Source organism: Rosa chinensis, chromosome 1 (genome assembly GCF_002994745.2).
Source record: "Rosa chinensis cultivar Old Blush chromosome 1, RchiOBHm-V2, whole genome shotgun sequence".
NCBI lineage: Eukaryota > Viridiplantae > Streptophyta > Magnoliopsida > Rosales > Rosaceae > Rosa > Rosa chinensis.
The window spans coordinates 60,565,694-60,579,488 of record NC_037088.1 but is presented as its reverse complement, the minus strand read 5'-3'; the positions used below and the strand labels follow the sequence as shown (position 1 = coordinate 60,579,488).

General features: G+C 38.4%; 3 protein-coding genes across 4 annotated transcripts; all 3 read right to left on the bottom strand.

The window, feature by feature from the left end:
- Window positions 1–167: 167 nt before the first annotated feature.
- LOC112163947 (protein RETICULATA-RELATED 6, chloroplastic) lies at window positions 168–5,599 on the bottom strand. Its single transcript, XM_024300438.1, has 7 exons — window positions 4,860–5,599; window positions 4,620–4,749; window positions 3,859–4,389; window positions 1,823–1,930; window positions 1,134–1,682; window positions 895–1,008; window positions 168–520 (listed from the first exon to the last, which is right to left on the bottom strand). The coding sequence occupies exons 1-7, from the start codon at window positions 5,552–5,554 to the stop codon at window positions 374–376; spliced, it is 2,274 nt and encodes a 757-aa protein (XP_024156206.1). The 5' UTR covers window positions 5,555–5,599; the 3' UTR covers window positions 168–373.
- Window positions 5,600–6,397: 798 nt separating this feature from the next.
- On the bottom strand, window positions 6,398–11,185 carry LOC112202986 (biotin carboxyl carrier protein of acetyl-CoA carboxylase). Of its 2 annotated transcripts, none has more exons than XM_024344714.2 (9): window positions 11,038–11,185; window positions 9,819–10,028; window positions 9,472–9,545; window positions 8,798–8,851; window positions 7,943–8,203; window positions 7,766–7,828; window positions 7,191–7,259; window positions 7,064–7,109; window positions 6,398–6,788 (listed from the first exon to the last, which is right to left on the bottom strand). In XM_024344714.2, the coding sequence occupies exons 2-9, from the start codon at window positions 9,976–9,978 to the stop codon at window positions 6,727–6,729; spliced, it is 789 nt and encodes a 262-aa protein (XP_024200482.1). In that variant the 5' UTR covers window positions 9,979–10,028; window positions 11,038–11,185; the 3' UTR covers window positions 6,398–6,726. The 2 variants fall into 2 exon arrangements, with proteins under 2 accessions (XP_024200482.1, XP_024200037.1); XM_024344269.2 differs by having other exon boundaries at window positions 10,883–11,166.
- Window positions 11,186–11,612: 427 nt separating this feature from the next.
- LOC112195720 lies at window positions 11,613–13,610 on the bottom strand. The gene is made up of 2 exons (XM_024335916.2): window positions 12,563–13,610; window positions 11,613–12,462 (listed from the first exon to the last, which is right to left on the bottom strand). Exons 1-2 carry the CDS (start codon window positions 13,420–13,422, stop codon window positions 11,823–11,825), a joined length of 1,500 nt encoding a protein of 499 aa, XP_024191684.1. The 5' UTR covers window positions 13,423–13,610; the 3' UTR covers window positions 11,613–11,822.
- Window positions 13,611–13,795: the final 185 nt, after the last annotated feature.

Sequence of the window (13,795 nt, the reverse complement as noted above, 5' to 3'; positions counted from 1 at the left end):
TAAGAGTGGCCTTTGTAAATTTCCTGTGAAAAGAAACAGAACAGTTTTTTTTTTTCTTTTTTCTTTTTCTTGTGTGAAATTGAATTCATTAAGAGTTCTCCATTCTTTTCCATGCAAGTCCTACCTCCCTATAGACCGAACAAGACTGAGAAATTTGCTCAAATACCAAGAATTCAAATCAAGAATACACTCTTTATGATTACCAAAATTGCAAGAACTGTTTCACTTACATTAAACAATTTACATTTGGGTAATGGAAGTGATATATGTAAAGCTAAGGTCCAAAACCCATTTCTTTGAGATCTGTCATCTGTGCCAGCATCTTTTAGAATAATCTGCAAATTAGTATGAAAGTATAAAGAGGGATATCACCTCATTTGTTTTGTATATCGTCTACACTTGTTTCCTCTGTGTTGTTACATTCCAATGCAACCAGGATAGTAGAATCCGGTGTTTGGTAAATGGAAGGTTCACTCTTCGAAGCTTGCAGTCCAGTGAAGCGAGCAAGATCAATCCATTGCTGCAGTAGATAAGAGGAAATGTTAAAAACCAATATCATGCAACAAACTGCATCTTAGTTATTGTCATGCAACGAGGCTTCATATAGAAGATGTGGTTTTGTAAATCACCAATGTCACAAATGGAAAAAGATTTACAGATGTAATGAAAGTTTCACATAAACCAGCAGTATACCATTAGTAGCTACTTTCTATTCTCTGAAGAGTTGAGCAAATACCATATGTAATTACTAAATACAATAATGTAATGAACCATGTATAGGAACCTGAGTTACTCATGAACTTTTGTTGCCATGGCATAGTTGATCATGAAAAGGTAAAGGAGAAATCAAATTCAGCATAAGACGACTTGGAAAAGTATCAAGATGATTCTAACCTGAGTTCCCCAATAAGAGTTTATTGTCCGAGAAAGAAAAGACAGCATATTTACAAGTATTGTTTGAGAAGAAAATTCATCAGAAAGTCGATGCTCCACTAGTCCAGCAATAATCTGCATCGCATTCAATTCTCATGTCAATGCCAAAAGAACACCAAGACATGATCAAGATGTATAAACATGTTTTTATTTTGTTAAATTGCCGGAAAAGAGAAAACAAGACAATCCCTTCATTTTACCTGATAACGGAGATTTGCGGAAGTTCCGAGAAAGCCTCCATAGATTATTGCTGTTTTGAGTATTGGAGTTCTTTTCTTTTGCTGATTAGTAACCAGAGCTGGATTGATGAATTTGCGAACTGCAAACAGACAATTTGAGGAAGCAACAGCCCCGATACTGGAAATAAATCCAACACTAGCTAGTTTTAGACCACCCAAAAGCACAGATGCAAGTCTATGATTGATACTCCAATCCTGCCCCACAAGACTCTTCTGAAACGCATTGTCTGGAATGGACCCAAGGAGACCTTTAATAGCATCCATGCTATCAGGCGCATTCATTTCATCAGCATATGAAAGGAACGACAACGTCGGAGCAGGAAGCCACACTGTAAAGAAATCAACAACAATCCCCCTTAAAGTATCCGTAATCACGTAGTCCAGCTCCTCAAAGAAATTTTCTTTACGCCTCTCATATTGTGCTATTAGAGTAGTAGTTATTGATATAGATTCTTCTATAGCTAATCTATGCAAGAATTTGGGATCTACCAACAATCTTTCCCTGAAACCCTGCACTAAAATGAGCCATGATCAACTGATGTGCCCCTTCAGATGTAGCTTCAATCACATCAATTTATCTTCAACTTTCCAAATAGAAATATAACATGAAATTCATACTCTAACAAAAGTGTAAAGGTTTTAAACCTGACCTGGAACCGTTGAGTAAGTTCCGAAACAAGAGGATATTGCTGCAGATCAAAGAAGTTCTGTAATACCTCTGGAGATACCAAACCAAGATCCAGTCCTTTCTGAAGGTCCTGAAAAGCATATGAAAATATGGTCTTCTTGAGAGAAGGAAAGTAGCATCATTAAAGAAATTGATATATATTTATTTCCGAAAAGCATATGCAGCTTTCCAACCCACCCCATAGGACATCTCACCTTGCCTCCATATGTCATCTGCTAAATCCAATATGGCTTTTTGGTAAAGGCGAAATTTCAGCAAAATTAGCAATTGATGTGGTTTAAACTGATCTCACTTGTAGATCCCAACAGCTAACTACTAGTTGCATTAAAACTACATACTTCCTACTGCACACATGAGTGGTAGACACTTAAATTAAAAACTATTGGGAAGTGTAGAACTCCTACATTAAAAACTATTCATAATTCAGAAGAGAATTGGAGAGATAATGAGGTGCTCAAATCCGTATACTCATTCAATTATGAGCTGTTAGTGTACTTCCATGATGGAAATTTTGTTGTCACACTCGGTACGAATAGTTGTGCTAGGAAAATGCTGTCGAGGAACAAAACTCTTAACCCAATTACATCAAACTTTTAATCCCATATACTTTAATCATATACTGGAATCACTAGATCATTCACCAGTATGAACCACTCAATAATAGTTTATTTTTAAAACAAAAGTTTCTAACCTGAAAATCCCCTAAGAGTTTAATAATGACCCACATTAGTAGAAACCTAAGTTGCACCGATACGGGTACGAGTATCCGGATACGATACGGTGCGATACGTGGATACGACAAATCTTAAATGTAATAGGATACGGGTACGGGAAGGATACGTCAATTAAAATATATTTTAATAAATATATAAATATATGTGTATCTATATATAAATTAAGAAGAAAAAAAAAACATATGAAACATAAACAAAATACTAGTTTATCAAGTTAAACATTATCATCTTGCACTATATTTTCAGGATCAGCAGCTCCACTACTAGTATTGGCATTAACAGACCCGGCACTTGAACTAATAGGAGGTGTTCTATCTCCACTCATGGTCCTGCAAATTGTCACCAATTTTATTAATCACCAATTTCATGTGCCAATCAAATTCATAAAGCATTATCAGTTTAATAAGAGAACCTTAACATGACCAATCTAATTTAGACAAAATGTAATGTGAATTCATGATTATCACTATGCCATTATTAAGGTCTCTGATGATGGTAAAGGACGTGGCAAGAATATGGAAGGGGGCCTGCATGCATATCACAATTCAGTATTCACAAACCATTGACACATCTCACAATTCACAAGCCATTAACAAATATAGTCCATTATCATATTCATAAACCATCAGAACTTCATTACCCACAAGCCATAATTCAATCAGACGCACAGACCCATAAACCATCAGACGCACAGACCCATAAACCCACAAATCAGATGCACAAAACCCACAAACCATCACAAGCCATAATTCAATCAAGAAGAACTGAAGAAGAGAACATACCCGAAGCGAAAGAAGAGGCTCCAGCTGGTTTCCTTTGAGAGAACCAGAGAAGTCTGTAGTAGAAGAAGACGCGACACGAAGTTTGATTGCGTCTGGAGAGAAGCCGCGAACATCAGAAGAGAAGAAAACGCGAAGACTGAAGATGTGCGGATGTGCGGCTCAACTAGGTCTCGATTCGATTCGATCTGTTTTGTTTTGGTTTTTTTTTTTTTTAAGGGAAAAATGTCCGATCTAACCTCGCGTATCCTATTTATTTACTAATTTACGTATCCAATACAGATACGAGCGTATCCGTGGCGTATCAAAATCTGGATGCGTTGGATACGCGTATCCGGACGTATCCGAGGCGTATCGCACCCGTATCCCGTATCGGTACGGGATACGTTGGCATTTTGGCGTATCCGTGCATCCTAGGTACTAGAAACTAGAAACCATGACTTCCCAAAGAAAGACAAAAAAGACTATAAAGAAACAGAGCTAACCTGTGGAAGGGCATCTCTTTTCCTGCCTGCTGCATTCATAACTCGAGCAATTTCAGCACGATCAAAACAATTCCTATTGCAGGGTCTGGCAGCAGAATACCACAAGAAATCAGCAACAGGAACTTCTCCCTCTTGCCGTATGTCCTGTCTTTCAGGATCAAGTAATATAACTACTTGGTTTTTCTTTTGCATCTTTTTTGAAATTCTGGCTGGCAATCCTGTCCCTCTAAGCCCATACTTGACATGGCTTGCACCTGTCACAACCACTAGCATACCAGTTGCTCCTCCACCTTCCATGGCCTTTAAAATAATCTGGGACATGGTATAATCCTCAACCACTCTTGCCTGTGCAGATAGATATGAGCTTGGCCCAAATGGAGCAGTTTGAGTCGGAGAATTACTATCAACTGGTGATCTGCGTGTGATCGAAGTGAAGCCTGAGATGAACCCCGAACCTGCTGGAGGGGCATACATTTTACGATCAGCCTTTGAAAGCCCACGAATTCCCTCCGCTTGTACAGTCCGTAAGACCTATGAATACAAGATTAACCACTAGTTCACTATGCAATCCATACTGAACTTACGAAACACACTCTAAAACCATGCAGCAGCAAGGAACTTACACTAACATCTTAAGCAATCACATTTGTATTACCAATTATTCAATTTCAAATTACACAATCCAATAAATACACCATCATTCATCAATGCTAGCTAGATTGATTGATACAAAAACGAAAGTGTAATGAGTAAAAGATTACCGCGAGTGGAGTACCACAAGCCACAAGCCGAACACCATTATCTCGGCAGTAACTTAGAAGAGGCTCATACTCCTGCCACCGTTGCGGCGGCCAATGTGAAGTGTATGACTTCAAAGCTTCACCATCTATGCTGCCATCATACATATATACACAAAATCATCAACACAATACAAGCAACAAATGCATAGTCTCAAATTGAAAAGAAATAAACGTAGTATTTCAATATAGGAGATATACTACCTTTTGTTCATGTACTGATTGAGCTGGTCCTGAAGATCACATGGAAAAGATTCAAGAGCCAAAGCCAAGGCTTTCTCACCCTCCAAGCACCTCTTGTTCATATTCCTCACAATTTCGAGCTCCAATTCTTTATCGTCGCGAATCGGAACCTGCTCTGCTTCGCCTAGATACACAACCCTAGCCTTCATCAGCTTCTCCCAGACCTTGCTCTTGTCTTTTCCCACCGCCAGTGGCTCTCCGATCGCCGTCGCGTCGTAAATCCTCGACGTTATCACATCATCCTCTTTTTTCTTCTTCTCCTCAGCTCTCGGAACGGGCACCGGCATCGTCATTGACTGCGAAGACGGCGGAGGAGGCGAGTCGTCCGCCGCACTCGCCACTGCCGATTTTAAAAACCACGCGCCCAGAACCAGTGACGGCGCGAGTAGCGCTTGTCTCCTCGTGAGCGAACTCCGGCCAGGTTCGTCTGAATAGTTTTCATTTTGTATTGAATCTCTGATGTTTTTATCGGAATTCGCGGAAGGATTGCGACGGAGAACGACGGAGAGGCTACTTTGGCGGCGTTTAGTGTAAGATAATTGCCGGAAAACGTGGATGAGTTGTCGCCGGAGAGAGATTCCCGGTGAGGCGCGGGGAGGAGAGGTGACGTGGAGTGGACTACTCACGGCGAAGCCAGTGTTAGTGTGCGGCTTCATTTTCCCGGTTCGTTTGTTCGTTAATGCTCAGGCGCTTTCAATATTATGAATTTTTTTTTTTTTTTTTCAAATTACAATATTGAGGTTTTTTTTTTTTTGCCGTCACATAAATTTGGATTTTATTTTATTTTATCTAAAATTTGAAACATACATTTCTGGAGGTAAAATAGCTACTTGTATCAATTTTATCCAGATTTTGCGCAACTGAGAATCATTCTTATCTGCCAGGTACACAAATATATGACTATATGAGTGGCGGGAGATCGATTAGGTTTTAAGAAAAGAAAAGAAAAATGTTGAGGCCACCACAACACACTACAACATTTGATCCCTCAAGCCCAAGCAGCTGCTTATTAGCCCATTTCTATTTGTGGTCCTATGGCACGTGTAGGTTGCCACCAGTGCATTAGTAGCCTATATATTATTTCCTGTACCGCTTGCCATGGATGGCTTACAGTCATTTTGATTTTTGCCTTGTTTTACAATTTCCTGCAATTTCCTTAACTTTCTCGTATGTGCTGGCAGTGCTGCATCAAAAAAACCTCACCATCTTGATTGTGTTTTTTTTTTGTCCTAGTCATATAATATCGATATTCCATGATATGAATATTCTTTTAGGAAGAGTCTAAATGAACACCATGGACGTACTCGATCAATGATTCTCTAGCGCAATGTTTCAGTAGTGAACTCCGAACTTTTAAAATAAACAACTCAGATGAGCATTTGATAACCACCGAACGCTGTAAAAACATTCGATAGCCAACAACAGTAAAGTTTTGAGTAGACGACCGGCTCCAGAGTTGAGATGATAAAATGGAAAACTTTTGTCATTGGTGCGAGGAATTGTGAATCTAGGAAGAATTCACTTTTCTTAAAAATGTATTATGAATGACCAAAAAGATGTTACAAATTGTTTCCCTCCATATGCAACACATCTACAGTGTATCGACTAATAACAAGAACAATGTCCAACATGGCGTTTATAAAAGCTCGAATTATTCCTTGATCGATCTACAGTCAATTTTCCTGACCAGAAATATCAAGTACATATCGCAAAATAGCCTGTCCCCTAATTGCCATAAGGTAAATAGAGAAAGACGGAAAGAATGATTCTTGAAAACTGCAAGCCTCGCCGGTCCTCAACAACAATTTACTGGGAAGAGAGATACAGCTCACTGGATTCCGGGGAATGATGGCAAGACGGCAATAAGTGCGTCTCCAAAACCAACGGCATCTGTGGACCATTAACATTTCAAAGCAAAACGACAAAAGAGAGAATCAATAGCCATTCAAGTTATAAAACACAATTGCAGGTAAGCGAAAAACTTCAATATACAGAGTCTACTCTTCTTAGGTTGACCCAAAATCATCTTCCAAAAACATCAGAAGAAAGACTATTGACATTGTTATGTGTTTTAGAATATACTGTCACATAAATACTTGTTTCGGGTGTTAAAATGTTCATAATATAAGAGTACAATAAATTCAAAATGATAGAAGGTCTCATACCTCCGTCATTGAATAGGAGCTTCAAAACTTCTCCACCCACATCAGTCTGCTCAAGATATAAGAATCCATCATAAGTGAAGTGTCTATCAGGAAAGATGGCATGAAGAAACTAAAATGGGAGACAAACCTTCACAGGAAGTTCAGTGCCAAACTGATCCACGTACCCAATTACCTGTCCTTCTTTGATAAGATCACCCTGTATATTTGGTATGAAGAGAATCCAATCAAGGTAACGTTGCCAAAACGGTGTTATAAAATATGTTAAACTACATTAAGTATTTGGATAAGAAAATGATGATAGCAAGATGCTGTTAATAGACTCAAGTTGTAGTGTTAAGTAAAGTTGCCACAAAGCCACAGAGTGTTGGCAACATTACCTACCAAAAGTGCAATCCTCTATATGCATCTTGTCTACAGGACCATTTCAGTTCTTGAATTAGTTCATGAAATCAATAGCTTAGAATTTCTGGGAGTGTTACTGTCCACACGATACCTACCTTTTGTCACATAGAACAATTTGTTTCCAGCAAATGAAACTTATAAACATAAAAGTTTAACATTGACTCAGAGATTTAAGCATGGGAAAACGAGGATACGAACATATAACACATAAGCATGACATATTTAGGTGCTTTTCATCCTGAAATTATGGACTACAAATCTTAACATATAGCAAACTAAAAATAGGTGTGTAATAGATACCTCTTGAAAGATAGGAGGTTGCTTCTTTCCTTTCACTGTTCTGCCCCTTCGAAACGAACCAACCTGCAAAAGGAAAATATAAAAAAGTAAAAAAGTGAATCCTAGATGCTGTACACATATTGTCCTGAATAAAGTATAAGAAGAATTTACTCCTCCCTACATAGGCTCAACACATACCGTTGGAGAAGTAACCAGAACATATCCATTAGATCCAGAAGCCTCCAATGCTGCTAATTTTGGGGACTTGGATACAGCGCCATTATTAAATGGAGTAGTTTTGGCAGGAGAAGGTTTTGGTGCAGATGCTGGAGGGGGAGCAGGAGCTGATTCAACCATGGGTGGAGATGGAATAGGTGGTGCTACTGTTGGCGAGATGGTAGACACTGGAGCATTGGTGGCTCCAATGTTCCGCTTCAAATGCATTTCAAAGTCTCCAATCTAATACGGAGCATGGCCAGTTAAATTATAGAATGTAAATACAACCAAAAAATTCCAGAAAACGCTATACAATAAAATATTAGAAGCCCTGAAAGGTCTACTGAACTTTTACTTTAACCTGGTATTGAATCCATGCTCTTTGCTGGAATAATTTTATTATGTTTAGCAGTTTTCCCCAACAGGGGCTCAAGAGCACAAGCTGTTCTGTTGGTTCACATGTAATCCTTTATGAACATACTAAGTGGATTTTCTAGTAAGATGCTAAATATTATATGTTCCTGCCTTAAGAAATCACCTCTCACGAACGCATGCCTCAAGCTCCTCTCATACACCATACTCAGTGTTCAGATGAAAAACATATATTCATCAGAAATACTGACACAAATAGAGATAAAACAAACTATTTAATATGTGTCCTCTGTGCCTTTACTGCATGGTCCAACTAATGGATGCATCTATCATAAAATGCACTGCTTTTCTGATTCTTAAGAGACATTTTCTTATTTACCACAAAATGCTTATTTTATTTGACCGTTAAACAAGGTTTATGGATATAGCAAGTTCACCAGGTTGCTTGATGGTTTAGAGATTCACCTTAAGTTTCAGTTCAGCAATCTCTGTCTCGTCACAGACTTCTAGCATCAGAGCCTGATGATAAAGAAAACTTGTGTTAAATGAAAGAATGGAGAAGCATTAACTAGGTAGCCTCAATATCAACTAAAATTAAATGATAAAGTCGGCCAAATAAAAAAATATAACAAACACAAGGACTGAATTAAAAAACCAGTATCATATGGCAGGAGGGCATTCCCTCTGGATTTGCTTTTAGAGCTTAAACTATACACAACGAGAGCACATTCTTGGGAAAAAAAAATATACACTTAAAGAGAATTCATAGAAACTCTTCAAAACCTCATTGAGGTTCATGCATTGAGCCATAACTAGATATAGAAAATATAAAAAAGACAGTTCTGCATCATAATACATGAAGCATATCAAAGGAAGATCTAAAATCATGTTGAATAAATCTCAGGATACACAAATATAACAAATCATAATATATTTGAAGGATAACCTACATATGTAACAGAACTTATAGTTAATTGCAGGGTGTGAATCATTGATCATAAGTTCCTTAGCAAATCTACTAATAACGAACAGTAATATACACTTGATCCACCCAGAAAAAAGGAAAGATTATGCAGCAAAACCAGGCTTCCTATATCCATTCCCTCTTTTGTTTTCTTCCTTTAAAGAGATATTCTCACCTCATATCCACTAGGAAACACAGTGCTTTGAGGAGATCCCTCTGATGTGCTTTCTGGCTTACTGTCTGACAAAACTGCAGAAACATAAATATCATTAGGATGAAAATATGTTGACAAGCTTGGCATTTTAGCATTATTTCTAAAAGGAATAGCCATAGTTTCTTAATGTGGTGAAGAAGTTGGATATCTACATTACCAATCCACCACACTCTCAAATTCTCTTTTTCTCACACCCACCCAAACGGAAATGAAGTAAAGAATCCACAGTTATTGATTGGTTAAACACACTTGTGTACTAAATGCTAAATAGAAAAAAAAAATTACAGCCTGAAAATAGAAAAACTTACCACTGGAATTCTCAGTCTTGGCAGCTTCTGTTGTCTTCACACATGATATTAGGACTCCCTCCCGCTTTTGTGGAGAATAAATGAACTTCTCACTAACCATCAATCCTTGGAAATATGATCTACTAGAGGTAGGCCTTCTGGCATTATACACCGGAAGCATACCAGGCTTGTCAACAAATGAGTGGATCTGTGAAACTGTGCCAACAGAACCTGCAATTTGATGTTGTCCAATCAGATTTCAGATCAAGCTTAAAAAATAGTTGACAATTTTCACTTTGCATACAAACGTAAAAAGCTTCATACATATAGTTTTAGTTCATCCATAAGCATGTGTGTGGAAACAAATCTTAACTTACTACTGCACACTAACTAAAAGGAATATCAAATGACAGAATCGATTATAGGAAACATGTAATGACTGTCTCATGACATCAAGATATATACTCACTATACTACAACTTTGTTGCATTTCAGATTTCAAATTTCAAATAGAGAGCATGTATGTGAATTTTTTACACAGTAACTTCCTTCCAGATTCACTATATCTATGGATGAAGCATTTGAGGCCAACAATTAGCTGCAAGCATCACCATCTTAAACTCGAGCAGTTGATCTTATCCATACTAGATTTCTAATTATCAAAACAAACAAGCAAAAAAAAAATATTGACCAGGCCTGTAAAATTACATCCATTCAGCTCAACAAGAAACTATGCACACCTTCTTCAGCCTATATCATAGAAATCCGTGCCGGTTAACACCAGATCTCAAACCCAAACTTCTTACCTCCATATCAATATTTACTTATAACCACTACATTAATCCATTCATAAGTGATTCACCGGAAAATAACCAAACACATTCAAAATCTCTACTCCCTACTTAACAATCCACAGCATTCCGATTCCAATTCTGACAGTTCATTCAGCAAATCAAACACGAAAACACATACGTAGCTCAAATTAAACAACAGCTGAACCACTAGTGCGAGCATACTAACTCAAGCTTCGAATATGAGTATGAATATGCTTATATATGTGATTAGAGAGAGAGAGAGAGAGTTACAGTTGAAGGATCGGAGAACGGCAGAGGACTCCATCACTAATCCAAACGAGGAGAGAGAATTGACGAAGCAGAAATGGAGGAGACGGCGATTTATAGAGAGACTGGGGACTTAAAAGAAGAAGGAAGAGGAAGAAGGTGAGTTTGGTTGAGCTTACAGTTGGGGAGGTCTCTTGGAAATGTCCGCCCTCTCACATTAGTTTCTCCGTTTCACTTTTCTCACACTGCTTGTCGCTAACTTGCGCCGGAGTGAGTGATGTGCGACTCCTACGTGGCCCTCTCTTGATCGGGCTCATTTCTCGAGGAGGAGTTTTATTGCTTGCGACTTGTCGTGGGATTTGCAAATTTAGTGTCGTTTTTGGTTTCCAAACTACTAAGTTTTACGCTTATGCAGGTTTCGTGTCGTGTTCGTAGCGGTTGATTTAACAATCGTTCATGTCGTTTTGTCACTGTGTTGTGCCGACGTAGTTCACACCTGGCTTGGCATGATCGTACGTTAGATCACTTCTAATACAATTATTTCTACTATGATAAATGTGTCACGTCAACAATTATCACATTATTTGGTACAAAATTTTGAGTTATGTAACATTTCTCATATAAGTCCTGTCTAATCGAATACATAAATTAAAACCTCTTCAAAAAGAAAAAGAAAAATCATAAATTGAAATAAAGATGTGTGTATTATTAAACCATTTAAACAATATTTTTTCATACAAATAATAAAAGGAAAAAAAAAACAATCGGAAGAGCTGCTTTGAGCTCACGTGCTCTAATAGATTGTGTGGAGTCAACTTGTTATCATTAGAATTACAAGTCATGAATCACATAAAAAATAATTATTTTGAGCAATACGCACTAAATAGGATATAAGAAACAAGTTCTAAGTAAGAAACCACTTCTAAGTGAGTTTCTTAAATTATTTATGACCCCCAAAGATTTTCTAAGCAATTGTAAGTTTGAGGATTTCTCTAAATTCCAGCCTCCTGGTCTCAGTATAAAATGTTTTATGTTTGTTAGGCCAATAAGTTAACCAAATCCACCCTTTAATTTCCCATTCCATAGTCTTTCCAAGGGCAGCTTTGTCTACCTTCCACATCACACCCTCTCCATACTCATCACCAGCAAAAATGACTCCTCCTTGCCTAGTGAAAGGCCTATAAGCACTAGAGTACCTGTCTTTGAACCAAGCCTTGGGGTTAATCAGCTGAAACTTTGATGGCTTGGAAGAGAAGACCTCCCTACCATCCACACCATCATGGAGAAACCAATTCAAGTTTGCACTATATCCGTACACAGATTCCTCGAACTTCCATGGCTTCAAGCTCATTGTTATGGTCTCCCCAGCCGATACCTTGAACGCCAAGTAAGGGTTTGGGGGTTCAAATGAACCCTCTATGCCCTTTTCTTTGCCAATCTCTCTTGTAGGGTTCTCGGAAGACTTGCTCACTGAAACACTCACCACATTGGTTTGTCGAGTTGGAGTAATTTGTAATGAAATTCTTGATGGGAAATGCTTTTCACCTGTCCCGGCGCCTTGTTCATTCATTAGAGTCTCATTCACAAGCCTAACAATATCACACCTGCAATTTAAAGAAGTGAGAAAGATGTATGGCTCATGACTCATGAGCTACCGTACATATGCCTCAATTTGTTGGACCAAATTTGTACTCAAGAAATTACCTTATGTTGTCAACGTTTAGCATCACATCAATCCACCTCTCTTTGACTATGACTTTGTAATTGAACTGAAGAACACCCTCAAGCTGGTGGTAATTCAGAGAGAACTGCAGTCTCTCATCACCACAAGAAGGGCTGCTAGATTTTTCAATGTCCATGGCTATGACAGGACAATACAACTGCACTTTCAACAACCCAAACGTCGAAATTGCGTAAGAGAAAAGTGGTGATGGTGTTTTAAGGGTTCTCTGTTCTGCTTGGAGCTCCACAATCCAATTGGTAATCGCAAGGTTCATGGACCGCATCCATTCCTCTTCCAAATTTGATCCTAAAAGCTTCATCAGCGACTTCGAAGCCTGTCCTGACCAGCAATCTGCCAAGTAATTCTTGAGAATGTTGAGACATCCGGAGCGAAGGCCTGCAGGGGCTTCGTAGATGCAAACGAGGCACAGAAGAGCGAGAAATGAGAGGTTGAAGACTTCTTCCAAGTTGGCAATGGAGTCTAGCTTGAGAAACTTGATCAAGAAGTTATTCTTGTTTGAGCCATAGTGAAGAACATCTTCAATGACATTGACTAGGAGACTGGAAATGGTTTCTTGATTTATTGGCTTGATGTTATTGGGGCTGAATTTGAAGTGTTTTGAGGTCCAAAGCGCGATAGGGAGATTGAAATCTGCAACTATGGAGAAAGAGAGAGTTGCGGTTTGAGGGTTCATAGATATGGAGAGTTTGAGGGATGGTTGAGATGAACTTGGAGAAGAACATATGGATATGGAGACATTGGAACTTTTTGGTGGCCATTGAGAGATTGGAGGAAGGCTTTGAATCCATGAAAATATGTCAGGAAATCCAGAAGAAGCCATAGAATTCAACTAAAGTGTTCAACCATGAATCCCACTTTTATAGAGTTCTGCATAAATGGAAGCAAATAGTGAAGAAAAAAATTGCATCAGATTCTGGTGGGAAAAGTCTAAAAATTCAGGAAGAAGCTTTTAGAAAAGAAAGTTGTGCAAGAAATGCCATTGCTAGCTATGTGAATGCTTACTCGGGAACTTTTAGTTTTTCGGACAAGAGAAATTCCCTTTTCCAGATTAACAGCGGAAGTGGGTGAATCACTAGATGGTTTTCGGGTGCGTTACACAACCGTTAAACCCCAAAAGCTTAAAGCACTCTCCGTTGAAGTTCTCCTAACACATTTAGACCAAGAATGGATAAGATTAACGACTTGATTTCAAT